Below are 20,132 nucleotides of genomic sequence, written 5' to 3' on the forward strand. Positions count from 1 at the left end.
TTATGCATCATTTTTCTTCATCTGCTAATTTTCATCTTTCGTGTTAAAGACCAAAAAGTTATTCAGTGACAAAAAAAGCTAGATTTTACTTCAGAAAAATCGATCAAGCGATTCATAACAAAATAAATTTAGTTGAATAAGTACCTAAAATGTTGATGATGAGCAGGAAAACTGTGAGCGAGAAATAAATATTTAAAACAACATAATAATAAATGAATAAATTATAAGTAATTTGAATTATTTTTTCTTTCTTTCCTTTGTACTGTATTGTTGTGGTATTTTGTTCGGAATGCAAATTGTCGAAACAAGTGCGGAAACGCTGCAGTATAATTATGTGTATAAGGAAAAAGAAGTTGGAGAAATTCCGCGTAAATCATGGTTAATTTCAATCCAAAAAGAAATCGCTGACAAGTTAAAGAAACCGTAACAGCAATATTGTTAAATATTTCAGACTGAAATGTGGCACATTTCATGAGAGAACCAGGAATAGAAATTTCCTAATTTTAATTTTATTTATTTATATATAATTTCTTAAGTTTTACTGCTTTTGGTTGTTGATAATGTTGCTGATATTATTAGAAAATCATCGGACAAAAAGGAATTAATAGAAATGGCAATGCTTGGTGTAAGATCCAAGAATTTTCCATCTTTTAAAATTTCTAATTACTTTGAATAGAACGAAATTTAGTTTAACTTTTTGTGACAAATATGCTGTTTGCAACACACAGCACAACAATAAAAATCTATTAATAATTTGATGTCTATCAAAAGTTCAAAGATGCAACCTCGATCTCGATATTTTTGCATGCCATAGGTCGTGGACAAATTGGGACGCAGATAAATAATAGAGAAAATCCAAAGTTTAAACTGATTAGAAATATTTTTGTTGATTCCAAATAATATTTGCTCTCCAAGCATAAAAAATTATTCTGTGCTAATAAATCTATGCAAGGAAGTTTTTGAATTGATAAAACTGGTTTAATTTTATCATTACTTTTAAATTGTAAGAATCATGAAAATAAGTACGATTTAACTTCGTGTGTTGGAAATGAACTGCAATGTACTGATTCTATTTTGAGATTTTTCATAATTTCTTAAACCACGCATTTTTTTTTCGTCGTAGAATTTCACGATCGAGGGTTGATTCATGGTGATTTGAATTTAAGGAAAAGCCGATTTTAAATTCAAATCACCCTTACCCATTTCCTATTTTCAGGAAGTAAGCAAACATTTAAATAAAAACAGTCTAAAAATTGGATATTATAAGGAATATTTAAATTATTCATCTGTATTTTAAATCTTGGCTATTTCAATAAAAATCACCAACTATAGCCGTAAAAATCACCAATTTTTTTCGCAAGCAAATTAAACAAAACAAATTTTTAAAATATGCCTGTGTTTATTTTTAGCCCGAGAGTGGCTCAAGATTTGTGTTTGTGTTTCTGGAATCTCTTCTGCACCTCTCTAATTTGCAGCGGACAGGAGCTTGTAAGGAAATGAACAAAAATATCTCACTCTGGTCCATCTCAACTTTTTTTTTGCTCCGCTGCGTTTGTTTGCTGCAGAGAGGGCAAGGTCAGCGAGTCTGGTATAAAAAGTGACGGCCGCAAATTAGTTTGGCACTTGTTGTGAGGCGAAGGCAAGAAAGATGGGTCGACTTTTTTTACTGCTGTTCGGCATCTTCGCGTTTCTCCACTTTTCGGGGGCGGCCGCCATGCCCGACATTGACGACTCCGATAACCCAGTAAGCAAAAATTAAACTCATTAAAGATAAAATTTTGCTAAAAACTTAATAAATTTGTTTAGGAATGCAAGGATACGGAAAAGATTGCGGAAATCGCCGTCGGCGTCAAAGAGTTTGTCAGGATTTTTAATTCTCATTTTTTTTTTTTTTAATAAAATTTGTTCGTGCAGAACGACAATGGCAAAAAGGCGTTTGAGGCAGTTCATGGCCAGCTGACTTTGGTGCAAAGTCTTCTCTACCTCGTCGTGGACAAGCAGGAAACGCTGGAGAAGCGAGTTGAGGTAAATTTTAATTCAGAAAATCACGGTTTTAATATTTAATTTCGATTTTTTTTCTACAAAAGTGCTCTCCGGTGGGAGCGAATGTGTCAAACGAGTTGCAGCTGCTGCGTCAGGTGTCGATTTTGACGAGAGAAAAGACCGATCTGGCCGAACGAGCACAGGAATCGAACAAGTGTTGTTCAGAGCAGGTATTTGCAAACAAAGTCAAAATGAACAAAACAAAACTTGAAAATTCCACCACATATTTTAATATGGATTTCATTAATTCCTTACAGGTTCCGCAAAAGGACGTAGAGATCAAGCAGTTGAAAGAGAAGGTTGCGAAAGTCACTCAGGAGAAAACAGAATCGGAAGAACATTACGAAGAGGTAAAGGTGTTTTTTACATAATATCATTAAAAATTAATTAATCCTACATTTCATTAACCTATATTTTAATTTCAAGTGAAATTGAGTTTCCAATATCAAGTTTTAACTGATCAGCGTGAATTTTTTTTATCTTTATTTGCAAAAGTTCGATCAAAATAATTTAGATCTAGTTTAAAAAAAAACTATTATTGCTTTCAAGGAATTGGAAAAGGTAAAGTTGGCGCTGGAAAAGTGGGAAAACGCGACTTCGGACGAATTGAAGAAACTGGCTGAAGAGAAACACCGCGCTGAGGTTCTGTTTGTTTTTCATTTCACTGCCCTTCTTATTAATTGACAAATCTTTTAGATCGAGGCCCTGTGCAAACTGAGCCGTAAGTTTGTTTTAATGAATGCAAAATAATTTAAAAACTTGGATATAAATTGCAGGCACAGCCGAACTGACGAAGCTTTCCAACGGCAAAAAATACGCTTTCTCCTACCCTGAGCACGACTGGGTTTGTTTTCCTTTGAAAAGTTTTGGTAATTTAACTTTTGTTGGACTTTCAGGAACTGACCCCAGCGGACGCCGCGACCAAGTGCGCCGAGAAGGGTCTGCATTTGGCCACCTTCAGGGACGAGGCCGACCTGAACGCGGTGGTGACGGCGGCCGCCGACAGAACCACTTATGGTACATAATTTGAAGCCAATGAATAATTAATTAATTAATTTTAATTAATTGTTTGGTTGTTTTCAGCGTGGCGTTGGTGGGTGTCGGCGAAGAATCACGGCTCGGGCGAGAATTACGACGTGCGTTGGCACGACGGCAGCGTGTTGGAGCGCAAAAGCCCCCTGTGGAGGTTCGAGGGGGGCACCAAGGAGGGCTGCGTCTACTTCCACTCCGGCAACGACAGGAGACTCAACTGGTCCGAGTGCAGGGACCACAATTACTACGTCTGCGAACTGCCCACCGAATGCTACTGAATATTTCAAAGCAACCTCGATTTTTCCGTGCAATAAAAACTGCTTCGGATCGATTACATGAAAAATTTCTTTCTTTTCATTACATAAGCCAAATTACGCTTTAAAAAGGGATCTTCAGCTGAAATTACCAGTCAGGATTTGCTTGGCGCGTTTTTTCTCTGCTAGGAAATAATGTTAAATTGTGTCACTTTGAACCGCTCTAGTTATTATCATTCTTAAAAGCCATTGTTGAATCAAACGTACAAATCATCCAAATTTGTGAGGACTGACAATGAGAGTTAAAGATTAAAATTTTTTTACAAAAAAATCGTGATTAACGCAAACGAGTGTAGTATCACGTAGACCATTATTACAAATGACGCGTTGTGTTTTTAATTTGTGGCAAAATTGGGTTGGTAACAAATTTATTTTCACGGGGTCAAGAGATCATTGTGGAATCAAATTATTTACGACCACCAGTTCATGGGTCGTGTTCTAATTTTGACAATCTCTATAAAAAAAATGTCAATCATAGGAGACTAAATATTATTTTTTTGTTTATATTCTGCAAACCTTTTATGTTATCATATTAACAGTGATTAACAGTAAAAGTACTTTTTAAAATATTTTGAGACACCATTTAAATACATTAATTATGAGTACATATTAACGCTACGTAATAAAAATGCTTAGAGAAAAATTGCTGATTAGCAAAAAACAAGCAAAGAGGTGAAAATTTACATTGATTATTTAAATTTAATAACTGACAATAAAAAGGGAAAATTCCCAAAAGAGGAGAAAATAAGTTTTTATTTACTGCTCCAAGAGGTGATTTTAATAATTCAAGACTCAATTTCAACTAACAATAAAAAGGAGTTCATTTTAGTTAATTGCAAACGTTCTTGCATAATATTGGAGAGGGAAAGGTCAGATCATGATATAAAAGACGATGCGCTTTTTCGGACCAAGTCAGTGTTCGTCAGAAAAGATGGGCCGCTTTTTGTTGCTGCTCGGCCTCGCCGCCGTTCTCCAAGCCACCCGCGGTGAAAACGCAACAACCCAGGCTCGGATATTTTGAATTTTTTTTAATACGATCTTGAAATATTGAAATATGGTTTCAGGCTACACCGGAGAGTTGCAAACGCAGCAGTAGGTTGGGAAAATTTATGCTTGAAATAAAAATTTGAAAAAATTGTCAAAAGGTTCGACACCGCTGGTGGAGCTCAACGGCAAGAAGTACTACTTCCAGTTGCTCGAAACTGATCCCTTTTTGGTTTGTTGAATGTTAAATTGTTCAATTTACTGGTTTATGTTGAATATATTGATTTAGATGGAATTTGATCAAATTAAACCAAATTTTCTGTGAATAATTGTATAAATGACGTATACACATAAAAAAATCATGGCTCAAATTTGGATAAATTTTAATTCAAGTTGTTGCCCGTGAAATAATTTTATATCAATATTTGGCGTTCATTGACTTATTGAAACAAAAAATGATTGGATATTTTAAATGTGACAGGAAAATTGGCAAATACAAAAGGAGAAGTGCGAGAGGAAGGGTCTGGAGCTGGTGACCATCAAGGATGAAGCCGAGTTGAAGGTCATCACTGAGCACGCCCTCACCCTCGAAGGTGAGATGAATTTTCTAATAATTTATTGTAATTTTTTCCATCCTAAACTTTGATTCGGCCAGACTACGTGTGGTGGGTGTCGGCGAAAAACTACGGCGATGAAAACAACTACGACTTCCGCTGGCTCGATGGAACCAAGCTTGAGAAAAACAGTCCGCTCTGGGCTTCCAATGCTGAAAAAAATCACTGCGTCTACTTGTGGAACCAGAAACTGTGGGCCTCGTCTTGCAATAGCAACCAACGCTACATTTGTCAACTGCCCAAGCAATGTTACTGACTAACTTGATCCAAAAATCAACTCTTTTGAAATTAAATATGAATTTTTCTGATTATATTCAATAAAGCGTAAATATGCGAATAAAATTGGTACATTTTTCTGAATTCATCCTAGTTTTCTTTCAGTATAACTTATAATTATGAAAATTTCTAACAAAAAGGCTTGAAGCAAAGATTAACGATACTTTTTCGTCATTTATTAGCAAATCAAGGAGTCAATTTTGGAGTTTCTGAAATTTAATTTATAGATTCTGTATTTTACATCTGTTTGGCTATTTTCAATAAAAATCGCCGACTGAAGCTTAAAAAAAGCACCGATTTCTTTCGCAAGCACATTGAACAAAATACATTTTTAAATTATGCCTAATTTGCAGCGAAGAGGAGCTTGTCATTACCAAGCCCGGTGGCTCAGTGATTCCTTGGCCGTGATGGGATCAATGCTCAGCCTTAGGCGATTTGTGGAAGCAAATAGCCCCTGGTATGCGAATCATTGATAACATTTCGGCTGACACGACTCGCACTCGGAGGTTTGCCACGTTTCCTCCGAGCCACAAGCTGGAAAAACTCGGCTTGTGTGGCGAAGCCTGCGTTTCATTCCAAGTCCTTCGTGGCAAGGCCGGGGCAAGGGGTCACAAGGGGGGTGGGGGGCCATGCGAGCACCACCAAATCTGCTAAAAAGCCCCCGACCAGGGGTCAGGTTGGTTGGGAAGCACAATTGTGCCAAGGGTGCTCGACTTCGGCAAGAGACCGACCCAATAGCCTAATAAGCTCACGGGTGCCATAAGTAAAAAAGCTGGTCATGAAATGAACAAAAAATCTCACTCTGGTGCTTAATCTCTAGCAATTTTTTGCTCTTCGAAGCGTTTGTTTGCTAAAAATCACGCAGAGAGGGCAAGGTCAGCAAGTCTGGTATAAAAAGTGCCGGCCGCAAACTAGTTTTGCACTTGTTGTGAATCGAAGGCAAGAAAGATGGGCCGCCGTTTTGTGCTGCTGTTCGGCATCTTCGCGTTTCTCCACTTTTCGGCGGCGGCCGCCGTGCCCGACTCCGACACGGACCACGCTGAGAACCCGGTAAATTATTAAATTAAATTTAAATGTTGATACGAATTAATTAAATTCGTTTTGTTTAGCAATGCAAGTATACGGAAAAGATTGCGGAAATCGGCGTCGGCGTCAAAGAGTTTGTCAGGATTTTTAATTCTCATTTTTTTTTTTTTTTTTTTAATAAAATTTGTTTGTGCAGAACGACAATGGCAAAAAGGCGTTTGAGGCAGTTCATGGCCAGCTGACTTTGGTGCAAAGTCTCCTCTACCTCGTCGTGGACAAGCAGGAAAAGCTGGAGAAGCGAGCTGAGGTAAATTTTAATTCAGAAAATCACGGTTTTAATATTTAATTTCGATTTTTTCGTCAAAAAGTGCTCTCCGGTGGGAGCGAATGTGTCAAACGAGTTGCAGCTGCTGCGTCAGGTGTCGATTTTGACGAGGGAAAAAACCGATCTGGCCGAACGAGCACAGGAATCGAACAAGTGTTGTTCAGAGCAGGTATTTGCAAACAAAATCAAAATGAACAAAAAACATTTAAAATTCTAACACATTTTTCATTTGCATTTTATTAATTCCATCTAGGTTCCGCAAAAGGACGAAGAGATCAAACAGTTGAAAGAGAAGGTTGAGAAAATCGCTCAGGACAAAACAGAATCTGCGCAAAAGGACGAAGAGATCAAGGAGTTGAAAGAAAAGGTGGCGAAAATCACTCGGGAGAAAACCGAATCGGCGCAAAAGGACGTAGAGATCAAGCAGTTGAAAGAGAAGGTTGCGAGAGTCTCTCAGGAGAAAACTGAATCGGAAGAACAACACGGAAAGGTAAAGTTTATTTTGCATAATTTAAACAAACGTTCTGATAAGCTAATTAAATGGAGTTTCCCAAATCAAGTTTTTTTGCACAAATATGATCTAAACAAAATAATTAATGCTTTCAAGGAATTGGAAAAGGTGAAGTTGGCGCTGGAAAAGTGGGAAAACGCGACTTCGGACGAATTGAAAAATCTGGCTGAAGAGAAACACCGCGCTGAGGTTCTGTTTGTTTTTCATTTCACTGCCCTTCTTATTAATTGACAAATCTTTCAGATCGAGGCCAAGTGCAAACGGAGCCGTAAGTTAAGAAAATTTACACTTGAAATAAAAATTAAAAAATTTGTCTAGGATCGACACCGCTAGTCGAGCTCAACGGCAAGAAGTACTACTTCCAGTTGCTCAAAACTGACCCCTTTTTGGTTTGTTCACTTTAATAGTTTAGATTGACCAATGACTGCCCCAGATTTAGATGAAATTTGATCAAATTAAACCAAATTTTCTGTCAATTGTGTATAAATGACGTCTGCATAAAAGAAATGCCATCAACAATCATGACTGAAATCGTGTTGAAATTAAATTATTAACAAAAATTTATTGGCTTTTTAAATTTGACAGGGAGGTTGGCAAGACAAAAAGGAGAAGTGCGAGAGGAAGGGTCTGGAGCTGGTCACCATCAAGGATGAAGCCGAGTTGAAGGTCGTCGCTGAGCACGCCCTCACCCTCGAAGGTGACATAAATTTTCTAATATTGTAAATTATTACGTATCCTAAACTTTGATTCGGCCAGACTACTTTTGGTGGGTTTCGGCGAAAAACTACGGCGACGAAAACAACTACGACTTCCGCTGGCTCGACGGAACCAAGCTTGAGAAAAACAGTCGGCTCTGGGCTTCGAACGCTGAAAAAAATCACTGCGTCTACTTGTCGAACCAGAATCTGTTTTCCGATACTTGTGATACCAACCAACGCTACATTTGTCAACTGCCCAAGGAATGTTACTGACTAACTTGATCCAATACTCAACTCTTTTGAAATTAAATATGAATTTTTCTGATTATACTCACTAAAGCGTAAATGCGAATAAAGTTGTTACATTTTTCTGAATTCATCCTAGTTTTCTTTCAATATACCTAAGTATGAAAATTTCTAACAGAAAGGCTTGACGCAAAGATTAAATTAACTCATGTTGAATCAGCGGAAACTTGAAGAGCAACAGCTAATAGAATAATATTACGATAATTTTTCGTCAACCGTTATAGCTACAACAATGTTCTACGTACCAAAACGTTCCTCTTAATATGCTCTTTCAAACCGTGTGCCACACTAGTAAAATATATTGAGGTAAGGTCAAAGGTCACCAGGGTCAATGACCTTTTGTGACCTGGTCACTATATGCGATACATAACCTAAAAGAAAAAGTCAAAGGTATCACTTTTTGTCATTATACATATTGTCCTAAATCTAGCAGGAAGAAAGTGGTTCAAAGCTAATTTTCAGCCTCCGGAGCTCAGAAAACCACGTTTTTTGAGTTTCTTATTTTTTAAATAAAAAAACTGTGATACATAACACTTTTTTTAGGAAGGCTTTTTATGTAAAATTTGACGTTCTACATAATGGCTATATCAGAATTTGAAAAACGTTTGTGCCAAGTTGTCAAATTTGAGGCCAAAGGTCACGAGGTCACCAAAAGTGACCTTGACCTGTGACCTACAATTTTGCGTTCAACGGCAAAGTTGTAGAGGGTGGCGAGAGGAATTCAGCCATACCCTGATTTTTGTTGTACGAACACAGAAAGCTGAGATACAGCCGTTTGAAAATTTCAAAAACCCAATTTTGAACGTCCCGTAAAACCCGTAAATTTTGAGATATTGGGGTAAAACTATGTATTTTTGAAAACCTCCTAACATGGTCTTTCTGGTCCTAAAATTTTGTAAAGATCGCATGACCCTTGCCAACGCATTGTACCTTTCACGAATTTTCGCCGTATTTATTAGCAAATCAAGGAGTCAATTTTGGAGCTTCTGAAATTTAATTTATAGAGAAATTTTAAAATATTTCTCTGTATTTTACATCCATTTGGCTATTTTCAATAAATATCACCGACTTTAGCTTAAAAAAAGCACCGATTTCTTTTGCAAGCAAATTGAACAAAATACATTTTTAAATTAATGCCTGTGTTTATTTTTAGCCCGAGAGTGGCTCAAGATTTGTGTTTGTGTTTCTGGAATCTCTTCTGCACCTCTCTAATTTGCAGCGAAGAGGAGCTGGTCATGAAATGAACAAAAAATCTCACTCTGGTGCTTAATCTCTAGCAATTTTTTGCTCTTCGAAGCGTTTGTTTGCTAAAAATCACGCAGAGAGGGCAAGGTCAGCAAGTCTGGTATAAAAAGTGCCGGCCGCAAACTAGTTTTGCACTTGTTGTGAATCGAAGGCAAGAAAGATGGGCCGCCGTTTTGTGCTGCTGTTCGGCATCTTCGCGTTTCTCCACTTTTCGGCGGCGGCCGCCGTGCCCGACTCCGACACGGACCACGCTGAGAACCCGGTAAATTATTAAATTAAATTTAAATGTTGATACGAATTAATTAAATTCGTTTTGTTTAGGAATGCAAGGATACGGAAAAGATTGCGGAAATCGGCGTCGGCGTCAAAGAGTTTGTCAGGATTTTTAATTCTCATTTTTTTTTTTTTTTTTTAATAAAATTTGTTCGTGCAGAACGACAATGGCAAAAAGGCGTTTGAGGCAGTTCATGGCCAGCTGACTTTGGTGCAAAGTCTTCTCTACCTCGTCGTGGACAAGCAGGAAACGCTGGAGAAGCGAGTTGAGGTAAATTTTAATTCAGAAAATCACGGTTTTAATATTTAATTTCGATTTTTTTTCTACAAAAGTGCTCTCCGGTGGGAGCGAATGTGTCAAACGAGTTGCAGCTGCTGCGTCAGGTGTCGATTTTGACGAGGGAAAAAACCGATCTGGCCGAACGGGCACAGGAATCGAACAAGTGTTGTTCAGAGCAGGTATTTGCAAACAATATCAAAATGAACAAAAAACATTTAAAATTCTAACACATTTTTCATTTGCATTTTATTAATTCCATCTAGGTTCCGCAAAAGGACGAAGAGATCAAACAGTTGAAAGAGAAGGTTGAGAAAATCGCTCAGGACAAAACAGAATCTGCGCAAAAGGACGAAGAGATCAAGGAGTTGAAAGAAAAGGTGGCGAAAATCACTCGGGAGAAAACCGAATCGGCGCAAAAGGACGTAGAGATCAAGCAGTTGAAAGAGAAGGTTGCGAGAGTCTCTCAGGAGAAAACTGAATCGGAAGAACAACACGGAAAGGTAAAGTTTATTTTGCATAATTTAAACAAACGTTTTGATAAGCTAATTAAATGGAGTTTCCCAAATCAAGTTTTTTTGCACAAATATGATCTAAACAAAATAATTAATGCTTTCAAGGAATTGGAAAAGGTGAAGTTGGCGCTGGAAAAGTGGGAAAACGCGACTTCGGACGAATTGAAAAATCTGGCTGAAGAGAAACACCGCGCTGAGGTTCTGTTTGTTTTTCATTTCACTGCCCTTCTTATTAATTGACAAATCTTCCAGATCGAGGCCAAGTGCAAACGGAGCCGTAAGTTAAGAAAATTTACACTTGAAATAAAAATTAAAAAATTTGTCTAGGATCGACACCGCTAGTCGAGCTCAACGGCAAGAAGTACTACTTCCAGTTGCTCAAAACTGACCCCTTTTTGGTTTGTTCACTTTAATAGTTTAGATTGACCAATGACCGCCACAAATATAAAAGAAATAAATAAAAGAAATGCCATCAACAATGATGACTCAAATTTGGTTAAAATGAAATTAAAACTTATAATAATTTTATGTCAATTTTTGGCACTCATTGGCTTAATAGAACAAAAATTTATTGGCTTTTTAAATTTGACAGGGAGATTGGCAAAACAAAAAGGACAAGTGCGAGAGGAAGGGTCTAGAGCTGGTCACCATCAAGGATGAAGACGAGTTGAAGGTCGTCGCTGAGCACGCCCTCACCCTCGAAGGTGACATAAATTTTCTAATATTGTAAATTATTACGTATCCTAAACTTTGATTCGGCCAGACTACTTTTGGTGGGTTTCGGCGAAAAACTACGGCGATGAAAACAACTACGACTTCCGCTGGCTCGACGGAACCAAGCTTGAGAAAAACAGTCCGCTCTGGGGTCCGAACCCCGAAAAAAAGCATTGCGTCTACTTGTCGAAGAAGAGTCTGTTTTCCGATTCTTGTGATCGCAACCAACGCTACATTTGCCAACTGCCCAAAGAATGCTACTGATTAACTTGATGCAACAATCAACTTCACTGCGTTTTTAAATATATTATGAATTTTTCTTAACTTTTTTCATCAGCTTTAGTTGCAAATTGTGTTTGTTGATCTATCACAATAAAACTTTTTAGATTGATTAAATGCGAATAAAAATTGATTTTTTTCAAAATTCATCCTATTTTACTTTAAATGTAGTTGATTATGAAAATTTTCAACAAAAAGTCTTGAAGAAAAGAATAAATTAACTCATTTTGAAACACCTGAAACTAGAAAGCTAATACAATATATTATTACAAAAGTTTTAATTTGGAATTGCCAAATTGGCCTAGTAACGCAGATGTCACGAGATCGATGAGGTCAAAAGGTTATTTGTATCTGAAGTTTTTTTTGTCGACCGGTTCACGGGTCAACAAGCTTAAAAAACAATAAGAAATGTCAATCATGAGGGAATTTTTTAATAACTTCAGAGGCTGTACAGAATCTGCCTCCAAAAGCCTTTAATAAAAAATTAATTACAGAGTATAGAGAGTAAAAATCATACAAACATATCGCCTTAGCTAAATGTTTTAAGCTTGTACCAAAATTTTTCAACAAAAAGCGTTAATTTGAAAGGTAGTCAGAAATTTTAACTATGCAAATTTTAATAAAATGATTTTTTAATTAACAGAATTCAATTTCCCTTTTACAATCGCATGGATTAAAATATCATTAATTTTTCTTTTTATTTAGATCGTTTTGTTTTTAGCAACATTCTTATCTCATTGGAGAGGGCAAGGTCGACACACGGTATAAAAGAAGATTTGTTTTCGCTAACCAAGTCAGTGTTTGCCAAAAAAGATTCCCCGCTTTTTGTTTTTTGTCAAAAGAATGCTACTGATTGTCAAATGACTTGTTTCAAATCCTATAAATAAACTCTTACACTTTGTGCATCAATTATAAAAGTGGTTTTAATTCCAAAGTGAAGAATCTACTATTTCATTGTTAAAATACTGAAAAATATAATTTTTATTCAGTTAAATTTTTTACTCTTATCAAGGGCTGTTGGGTACTGCTTACAAAAAACTTTTACTCTCAAAGTTTGACGTTGAACAAGACTTGTTAATTTTTCCTTATATCATAAATTACACAAGTGAAACAAGCAGATTGCATCATTTGGTAATCAACAGTCGGTGGTGCAAGTTGGAAAAAGGATGGCCCGATTTAAATTTTTGCTTTGCCTCGGCGCATTTTTTCAAACGACCACAGCCACAGACCCTGCGCAAATCGACCTTTCAACCAGGGTAAGAAGGAACAAAAGCTAGATTCAAAATTCTACCAAAGTATGCAATCGAAGCCAATCCTTGAAATTTTTGCAATTCTTTGGTTACCTGAACCAATAACAGTATTTTCTATTTTGCACCTAATAATAATCTTAGGATGGAAAAGATACTTCTTATTCTAAAATAGGGCTGTCATAAGAAGAATTCTATTGAATTATCCAAATATACAGTGGAATTTTTTAGGTGAATGAAGTGGAACAACTGCAGGGACTTGTCGTGCAGTTTAGCGATCTGGTAATATAATTATTAATCAACGATCGCACGATTAAAGAATTTCACTTCTTCTTCAGATAGCGGCGGGCAAGAAGATGGAGGCGGACTTTTCGACCAAGGTGTCGTCCATGTTCAACTTGGTCAACGTCGTGTGGGAACGGCAGGACAAGTTGGACGACCGAATGCAAGCGCACGTCGAGGTGAGCAAGAAAAAAATGAATTATTGGAATAATTAAAAAATTTGCTTCCAGTGCTCGACGGGAGAAGGTGGCTCAAGCGAGTTCAAGTTGCTTCAAGAGCAAGTTTCCACTTTGACGAGAGCTTTCGTCAAACGGGCCGACGCGTTCGACACGTGTTGTTTGGACCAGGTTGAGCTTTTTTTATTATTTATTCCTCCTTATGGATTTGTACAATAATTCACTAAAAATAAAAAAAATTGGTAGTAAAGTTTTGAATATGCTTGCAACCATATCTTAGGTCAGAGAGCATCGGACCCTAATGTGTGATTATGTAGTTTGAAATTTTTATCCTCGGCACCAAGTTTATCTAGAGTTCAATTTTAACCAATTCTTATTTTTAACCAATTTAATCTTGTTTTGCGGATAAACTGATTTTTATAAATTACAGTCGTCAAATAGAAAATCTTGATGTCTAATTATTTATTTCCATTAAAATCAGAAATTTTGAGATTAATCAGTTATTTTAAAATATAAAATTTTGATTTAATCTCGTATATTCAAGATTTCACTGAAAGAGGAAAATTCCAAGCTGCAGCAGCAGATTTTGAAATTGACAGGCGAGAAATCAGGGTTGCAAAAGAAAGCTGAAAATGCTCATGAAGGTTTTCAAAAGGTACTTAAAACTTTGTCTTCAAAATATATATTTGTTTAAAGAAATTCATTTTCAAAGGCACAGGCAGATATCGAGTTGCTGAAGAAAAAGTTGTACGATTTGATGAAACTGGCAGACGTAAAAAGGCAAAAGGAGGTTTAAAATTTCTTGCTTTTCAAAACACAGACAGATGATTGAACAATGTTCGTTTTTTTTCAGGCAGTGGAAAAAATCCTCAAGAACTGCCCCTTGAGCCGTGAGTTTTGACGTGAAAAGAATTCGCGTGACTTCAGTTGATTGTTTCAGGCTCGGCCAACCTGACTTTGCTGTCCAACGGGAAAATGTACTTCTTGTCTCACCCGATCACGGTTCGTCGTGTTAAAAGTTACCGATTCGCGATTTTCTCTTTTTTAATAACAGGCCAACTGGAGCGTGGCGAACGAGACTTGCGCCAAGATGGGCCTCCACCTCGCCACCCTCACGGACCACGCGGACTTTGAAATTGTGTGGAAACACGCCAACACCACTGGACACGGTTCATCAAATTTTTTCTAACAAATTATTATTAATATTTTTAAGTAAAAAACAAAAACTTTTCACAACTTTCCACCCTTCCCACAAATAGTTAAAAATGTTTTGGAAAATCTACGAAAATTTGCCTAAATTTATATCAAAATACGCCTTTGTTTTGAACCAGGAATGACAGCAATTTGTGGAAATTAGATTCTCCTTTTAAAAATAGTTTTCACTAAGAAAACAATTTAAATTTATCATCTTTTTTTCATTTTGCCGCAAACTTAAATTATTAGATTTGTGTGTCTTTTTTTTCTTCATAAGACTTTTGTTGTAAATGATTGTGTGAAAATTTGCAGACTGCCTATGGTGGTTGTCGGCGCGAAACTTGGGGGTTGGAGGCGAGTACAACTTTCGGTGGCACGACGGGACCAAGTTGGAGGAAACGAGCAGCCTGTGGAGGGAACACGCGAGCAAGGCGGGTTGCGTCTACTTCTTGAGCAGGCCCTACAAAAAACTCAACGGCCTCTCCTGCACCAACGACGCTCACTTCATTTGCCAACTGCCGCCGAGTGCTTAAAGTTAGCGATAAATTAGTTTTATATAAAATTAATCAAATTAAACGCAAAATCAGTTGAAAACTTTTAGAAAATTCTAGTAAATTTTGACAGGATAACGGAAAAATGCGAAATTATTAAAATTCACGTATGGCTCAACATTCAACAAATAAAGAGATATAAATTTAATATTTACATTTCATATTTTATCTTCAAATAACTGGCTTGCCATACAATTAAGAAAGGCATCCGTCCACCTCCACTTTGCACCAAAAACGCTGAGCAATCGTCTTCTTTCTAGTCTCACGTTTCGCACCGGTGCTCTCAGCTGATAGTGAGACACACACCTTTCAACTGATTAAGAATATTTCAGCAAGAAAAACTCTTCATTTGCTTAATTTTAAGCAAAGAAATTAATCTTCGTCCAATTTTATTATTATTAACCATCATTTCAGTCCGAAGATCATTGATTTTGGCAAATAAATAATTAGCGATTTCTGATAAAGATAAGCAAGCATCGGTGGTTCAGTGGTAGAATGCTCGCCTGCCACGCGGGCGGCCCGGGTTCGATTCCCGGCCGATGCATCTTTTGCTCAATTTTGGCCCAGAAACATCAAAAATTAGTCTCTCAGAATAAAATTCCACTGGGATTATCCAATTCGCAGGAGCAATTAAAGCAGCAATTTATATTTTTAACCTATTTTTAAATGAAATAAAAATGCAACAATTAGAATGAAAAATTAAAAATTCCATAAATGCAATGAATTTTCAAATCAAAATAATTGCTAAATTTAATTTGTAGTAAAAAAATGTGTATTGTATGTGTTAAATTGAAAACGTTTGGTGGATTTGAGCAAAAGTGTATTTGATTCACATTTTAATGAATTCAGAAGTGAAAATTTGGTAAAATTTAGCAAAAGATGCATTGGCCGGGAATCGAACCCGGGCCGCCCGCGTGGCAGGCGAGCATTCTACCACTGAACCACCAATGCTTAAAAATCCTAGGCAATTAAATTAGGATTAGTCGCGCGAGCGGAGGTGCAAATGCTTAAAATGCTTCGTCATCTAAATAAAACTTTTAGACTGCGAAAGTAAAGCGGGAGGCGCAGGTGCTTGATTTTGCGGTGAAATTCGGCGGTCTGGGCCCCGCGGCGGCTCAATTGTTTTGGAGGCAGCGGTGCGTTGAGGTGATTGCGCGCCGTTTGATCTCTCCCTCCTTTACACGAGAGTGTGTGTGTGTTTTGATTCAAGACACCCTCGCTCTTTGGCTTTGAGGCGACGTCGAGCGTGACAACACGCGATATGCCTATAATATCCGCCCCTGCCCCCTCCCTAGTGCCGGGGGCGTGCGTGCACCCACTTCGGCCCAATTTTCCCTCTAAATCTCGCCCTCTTGAATTTTCACAAAGCCAAAAGAGATCAAACTGTCTTGTTCTTTTCCAAAACAAATTAATATTTTTTCACGCCGTTCTCATATAAATTATTATAATTTAAATTATTTCGTCCTTCTGAGTTTCAGAACAACAGATTTCAGCCTTTCCTATCACATGAGAGAAAATTTAATTCCCTTAATTAGTTTGTTAAATGATTTTTTTATTCTCTATCTCAAAATGTTGTTTATTTGTCAAATGTCGGCAGCTAGAAACATTTTTAGATAAATAACTAAGAAAAAAGCCACGTTTGGTAAAAAAAAGTCAATTAAAATGAAGAAATTATTATTAATAGAAAATTTTTTCATAATTGATTGATGATGTTGATTGATGTTGAAGAAAAATAAATAAATCTAATAATCTAATAATTCTCAATTATTTTTAGAAGGAATCTAGGATAAAATTTGCATTACAGAGGCAATTTCGTAAATTTGGTTAAAAAACACATTTTAACAATATATTTTTTTTTTGCACAAAAGTAAGCAGATTGGAATGAAAATTGAAAAAAACAAGGAACGGATTCAAATTGTATTCAATCAGAAAAACAAAGTGGGCCGCGCACGAATCAATTTGTCGCGATTTGAATTTGTAATGAGCCGAGCACGAAGAAAGCTCAAAGTGATTAGAAAAATCGATGGTGCGCCGCTCGACCTCGGCGTCGCGCCGGTTGCCTAACGCGCGCAGGAAATAATTTGGTTTCGAAATCGCATCGCCGCCGCCGATTTAATCGCCCGTCGGAAAACCTCTCTCTCACACCTTTTCGCGTTTGTCGCTCGTCGAATTTCCTGTCTCATCAGCCGCTGCGGCTTCGCCCTGCTTTTAATCTCGCAAACTCCACCCACCATCACCAGCGCGCGATAAGCAATTGCAATTCCATCACCAGCGCCGGCATTCCCGATCGCGCTTAAAAAAAAATCTGTTCTGATAAAAGTCGTTGCGCGTAACCGATTAAAATTATCAGCGGAAACATTTTCACGGCGCTTCTAATTACAAAATAATTCTCAGTCTTTACAGTTAATGTCAAGTTAGCTTTTTTTCACTCTTTAAAAATGTAAGGTAATAAAATTTTTGTTTCTAAATAAAAATTTGGAGCAAAATTGTAAGTTATGAAATAAAAATTAAAGGCAACTTCTCAATAAAGGTTCCTGCCAATGTTCTCTTTCCATCCAAAACTTAGCAATAACATCAATAGAAAAGGTCATTGACCTTTGGTGAACTTTGTTCAACACATGACTGGAATGAAACAAAAATTTGAAAATTACGTTCTTGCCCTTTTACCCCAAAGAATCCAAAAGCATAAAAGAAATAAGTTAATTAATTAAAATATTATCAATTTTTTATATGTTTATTTTGAGCCACTTTCAATATTTCAGGTTTCAAACCCTGAAATTTGACCTAGGACCTTGGTCATTAGTGCACTAAGACCTTAAACAGACGCCGAGATATTTGGGACTCTTCCTACCTTCCCATTGATAAAAACAAGTTAATGAAAACGAGGATTTGGAGTGGGACGAAAAGTTGAGGCAGAAGTGGGTGGCAATCGGAAGGAGCGGCGCCCGGTCGGTAAATGTGATTTCGCCGCGCTTCCCTCCCACCCCCTCCTGCTTATTTAGCCGAGCGGTAATTCGGTGGTAATTGCTCGACGCAACTTTGTATCTCGCGTTCAATTTCGCTCGCTCGACACATGTTATTTTTGTGTTTCGATTCCCTCGGGCGGTTTGATTTCAGTCGGAATTCGCGCACAGACATGAGGGAGGGGTTTGAGTTTTTTTTTTGCTCACCTTGCGTCTGCGAGGCCGAGTGCGAGCTCCATGATCCTTTGTAGGTCGTGTCTGAAACATAGAATTGAAAATTTTATTAGAACTTAATCAAACTTTTTGTTACTTTTTGTTGTTTAAAGAGTGATTTAAATAATTTACTTCAATTTTGGAATTTAAGTGCCTTTTCACAATTATTTTCACCTTCAATTTAACTCTTAATATTTCTGAATATATTTTTAATTATTAATGTGTGGAAAAAATACAATTCAGATTCAATCAAGTAATTTGAAAATTCTGAATAAAAGTTATGCCTAAAACTTAAAAGTTAAACTTAATTTTTGATACTCAAGAATATTGATGGATTTTTTAACTCACAATTCCTAAATTGATAACATTTTAACTGATTTTAACCATTTTTTTTTTATTAAATACAAATAATTATAATTTTGAAACAATGATTCTTTTAAAATTTCAAACTCTTCGCTACTATAATTATTTGTGTTGTTGAAACACAAAACACAGAAGCGAGGGGGTGACAATGCAAATCAGTTTGTAGAGAGGCTGATTAGGGACCTCCCACGCGTCACCGGCTGCTGCACATTAGGGGCAATATTGTTTAAAAGAAAAGCGATGGTATCTCTCGTTCTTTGTCATTGATTAATGCTGCAGCCGTCGCGTTCCGTGTCCGCTCTCAAAAATCAGCTGGTAAGTCGCGGCGGCGGCGACTCGCATGCAAAGAGATGTTATCTGACCTTCGCCCCCGCGCGTGTTTCTTGCCACGCGCTGCATTTGCATTTTAATTCACGGCCGTGCTTGATTCCTGCCGTTCTGTAAATACACACAGATTTGTCCGCGCACTCAAATTAATTTCAGATATAGACGCCAGCCTGCTGCGCCTTCAATTTCATTTGCATTTATACAAGAACACAAAGTACTTGTTCCTTCTTCATATCTTTTCACATTCAAGGTAAAATGAAATCTGCACCAACTTCGGAAACACAAAATAAATTCCTGTTAAAATTAAAGTCAAGATTGCAACTGATTGAGTTACAAAAGTTATTTTAAATTAACAAGGATTGAAAATTTTATTTTAAATTCAAATGCAATTTGTTTGTTATAAAAACATGAATTCTGGTTATTTCCATCATGAAAATATGATGTCATTTTAAGACAATATCACCTGGAAATTTTAGAAATATAACATTCAAAATATTGCGTTTGTAGATTTAGAAAAATCAAATACACCTAGTAAAATCCAATAAATTTATAGTTACACACACTAATCATACTTGCTTATAAAATTAAATATTTAAATTTAGTCAGAAGTGCCCTCTTCAAGATCATAGAATTTAAAATATTTGTTGCAATTCGTTGTAATTGTAATTTCCACCTTTATAACAAACTTAAAATTTACATCTTCCTTTTTAAATTTAAACCGGCTATATCAACAAACTGACAATTTTGCCTGAAAATGAACTGCCTAAAATTCGCAATACAATCAATTATAGATCAACAAGTTTTGGGTTTTTGTAAGTTGCTATAAAACTTAGAATTAAATTGATCATATTGTCTTAAATACTAAATAAAAACACTGAAGTCGTCCTCAACTTGGAAAATAGCATGTATAAATATCAAATTTACAGTTTTTTTAGTTATTTTAAAATGGATTGTTCATTCTTATTTTCAACCCGATTTGTGAAGAATAAAAGATAAAAGGTTAAAATTTATAAAGAAAGCGTATCTTAAAATAAATTAAAACAATGGTATGAAATCGCATAGATTGTAGGAAAATATTTTGTTGCAAAAATTTGAAATCAACGTACCGGCGAAGAGCATGGAAAAATTGGTAAAAGTGCCGGCGCTTCGGCTCAAGTAGTCGGCCGAGGTTTTGATGTCCAGCATGTTGATGGTCATGGTCGCGCGCGCGACCTGCACACCCTGTCTGCAGCGGGTCGTTGGGTCGGTCGGACGGACGGACGGACGGACGGACTATGCACTTGTTCTTCCGCTCTCGCCGCGGCGTCAAATTGCTTCCTCGTGTTTGCACGTCCGCGTCCGGTTCTTCATTTGTTGGAACTGCAGAGCGCCGGCCGGGGTGGCG

The 20,132-nt window shown here is 37.0% G+C and overlaps 5 protein-coding genes and 2 non-coding genes across 14 annotated transcripts in view; 5 read left to right on the forward strand and 2 right to left on the reverse strand.

Annotated features, from left to right (window-relative positions):
* LOC132197796 (transcriptional regulator ERG homolog) overlaps positions 1–20,132 on the reverse strand; it is a 70,975-nt gene that overhangs the window by 12,145 nt on the left and 38,698 nt on the right. For 4 of the 6 annotated variants that reach the window (XM_059621348.1, XM_059621349.1, XM_059621346.1 and 1 more), the window contains exon 5: positions 18,053–18,103. In XM_059621348.1, the coding sequence (XP_059477331.1) occupies positions 18,053–18,103 (51 nt within the window). Of the gene's footprint in view, positions 1–18,052; positions 18,104–19,854; positions 20,091–20,132 lie in introns of those variants that run through there. The other 2 variants (XM_059621351.1, XM_059621350.1) reach the window with 1 other exon arrangement.
* Positions 1,604–11,555, forward strand: LOC132197798 (myb-like protein X). Of its 3 annotated transcripts, none has more exons than XM_059621356.1 (10): positions 1,604–1,744; positions 1,807–1,860; positions 1,915–2,025; positions 2,088–2,213; positions 2,301–2,393; positions 2,593–2,685; positions 2,740–2,764; positions 2,820–2,887; positions 2,940–3,060; positions 3,127–3,410. In XM_059621356.1, exons 1-10 carry the CDS (start codon positions 1,649–1,651, stop codon positions 3,351–3,353), a joined length of 1,014 nt encoding a protein of 337 aa, XP_059477339.1. In that variant the 5' UTR covers positions 1,604–1,648; the 3' UTR covers positions 3,354–3,410. The 3 variants fall into 3 exon arrangements, with proteins under 3 accessions (XP_059477339.1, XP_059477338.1, XP_059477337.1); XM_059621355.1 differs by lacking the exons at positions 1,807–1,860; positions 1,915–2,025; positions 2,088–2,213; ... (4 more) ...; positions 2,940–3,060; positions 3,127–3,410 and adding exons at positions 9,696–9,749; positions 9,808–9,918; positions 9,981–10,106; ... (4 more) ...; positions 11,032–11,143; positions 11,203–11,555 and having other exon boundaries at positions 1,611–1,744; XM_059621354.1 differs by lacking the exons at positions 1,604–1,744; positions 1,807–1,860; positions 1,915–2,025; ... (5 more) ...; positions 2,940–3,060; positions 3,127–3,410 and adding exons at positions 9,386–9,636; positions 9,696–9,749; positions 9,808–9,918; ... (5 more) ...; positions 11,032–11,143; positions 11,203–11,555.
* LOC132197381 (killer cell lectin-like receptor subfamily B member 1A) lies at positions 4,305–5,347 on the forward strand. Its single transcript, XM_059620634.1, has 5 exons — positions 4,305–4,395; positions 4,454–4,481; positions 4,535–4,605; positions 4,855–4,966; positions 5,029–5,347. Exons 1-5 carry the CDS (start codon positions 4,321–4,323, stop codon positions 5,241–5,243), a joined length of 501 nt encoding a protein of 166 aa, XP_059476617.1. The 5' UTR covers positions 4,305–4,320; the 3' UTR covers positions 5,244–5,347.
* On the forward strand, positions 6,111–8,198 carry LOC132197799 (myb-like protein X). The gene is made up of 10 exons (XM_059621357.1): positions 6,111–6,313; positions 6,373–6,426; positions 6,486–6,596; positions 6,658–6,783; positions 6,868–7,104; positions 7,222–7,314; positions 7,369–7,393; positions 7,444–7,514; positions 7,711–7,822; positions 7,882–8,198. The coding sequence occupies exons 1-10, from the start codon at positions 6,212–6,214 to the stop codon at positions 8,094–8,096; spliced, it is 1,146 nt and encodes a 381-aa protein (XP_059477340.1). The 5' UTR covers positions 6,111–6,211; the 3' UTR covers positions 8,097–8,198.
* Positions 12,573–15,002, forward strand: LOC132197621 (uncharacterized). Its single transcript, XM_059621014.1, has 10 exons — positions 12,573–12,688; positions 12,911–12,961; positions 13,018–13,140; positions 13,192–13,308; positions 13,682–13,792; positions 13,850–13,927; positions 13,991–14,027; positions 14,078–14,139; positions 14,192–14,306; positions 14,644–15,002. The coding sequence occupies exons 1-10, from the start codon at positions 12,599–12,601 to the stop codon at positions 14,862–14,864; spliced, it is 1,005 nt and encodes a 334-aa protein (XP_059476997.1). The 5' UTR covers positions 12,573–12,598; the 3' UTR covers positions 14,865–15,002.
* Trnag-gcc (transfer RNA glycine (anticodon GCC)) lies at positions 15,356–15,426 on the forward strand. Its single transcript has one exon. It is a non-coding gene; the product is annotated as a tRNA-Gly (tRNA).
* Positions 15,763–15,833, reverse strand: Trnag-gcc (transfer RNA glycine (anticodon GCC)). The gene has a single exon. It is a non-coding gene; the product is annotated as a tRNA-Gly (tRNA).

Source organism: Neocloeon triangulifer, unplaced genomic scaffold, assembly GCF_031216515.1.
Source record: "Neocloeon triangulifer isolate White Clay Creek 2 clone unplaced genomic scaffold, ASM3121651v1 ptg000012l, whole genome shotgun sequence".
NCBI lineage: Eukaryota > Metazoa > Arthropoda > Insecta > Ephemeroptera > Baetidae > Neocloeon > Neocloeon triangulifer.

What these genes read in the sequence shown, in the direction of transcription:
- LOC132197621 (XM_059621014.1), top strand. Translation starts at nt 12,599, where the DNA reads ATGGCCCGATTTAAATTTTTGCTTTGCCTCGGCGCATTTTTTCAAACG. An exon ending in TCGTGCAGTTTAGCGATCTG is followed by an intron (nt 12,962 to 13,017) that starts GTAATATAATTA and finishes CTTCTTCTTCAG; the next exon opens with ATAGCGGCGGGCAAGAAGAT. An exon ending in CAAGAACTGCCCCTTGAGCC is followed by an intron (nt 14,028 to 14,077) that starts GTGAGTTTTGAC and finishes TGATTGTTTCAG; the next exon opens with GCTCGGCCAACCTGACTTTG.
- LOC132197798 (XM_059621354.1), top strand. Translation starts at nt 9,535, where the DNA reads ATGGGCCGCCGTTTTGTGCTGCTGTTCGGCATCTTCGCGTTTCTCCAC. An exon ending in ACAAGTGTTGTTCAGAGCAG is followed by an intron (nt 10,107 to 10,190) that starts GTATTTGCAAAC and finishes AATTCCATCTAG; the next exon opens with GTTCCGCAAAAGGACGAAGA. An exon ending in CGGAAGAACAACACGGAAAG is followed by an intron (nt 10,428 to 10,544) that starts GTAAAGTTTATT and finishes AATGCTTTCAAG; the next exon opens with GAATTGGAAAAGGTGAAGTT.
- LOC132197381 (XM_059620634.1), top strand. Translation starts at nt 4,321, where the DNA reads ATGGGCCGCTTTTTGTTGCTGCTCGGCCTCGCCGCCGTTCTCCAAGCC. An exon ending in GGAGAGTTGCAAACGCAGCA is followed by an intron (nt 4,482 to 4,534) that starts GTAGGTTGGGAA and finishes AATTGTCAAAAG; the next exon opens with GTTCGACACCGCTGGTGGAG. An exon ending in TCGAAACTGATCCCTTTTTG is followed by an intron (nt 4,606 to 4,854) that starts GTTTGTTGAATG and finishes TAAATGTGACAG; the next exon opens with GAAAATTGGCAAATACAAAA.
- LOC132197799 (XM_059621357.1), top strand. Translation starts at nt 6,212, where the DNA reads ATGGGCCGCCGTTTTGTGCTGCTGTTCGGCATCTTCGCGTTTCTCCAC. An exon ending in GCGTCGGCGTCAAAGAGTTT is followed by an intron (nt 6,427 to 6,485) that starts GTCAGGATTTTT and finishes TTGTTTGTGCAG; the next exon opens with AACGACAATGGCAAAAAGGC. An exon ending in AGCTGGAGAAGCGAGCTGAG is followed by an intron (nt 6,597 to 6,657) that starts GTAAATTTTAAT and finishes TTCGTCAAAAAG; the next exon opens with TGCTCTCCGGTGGGAGCGAA.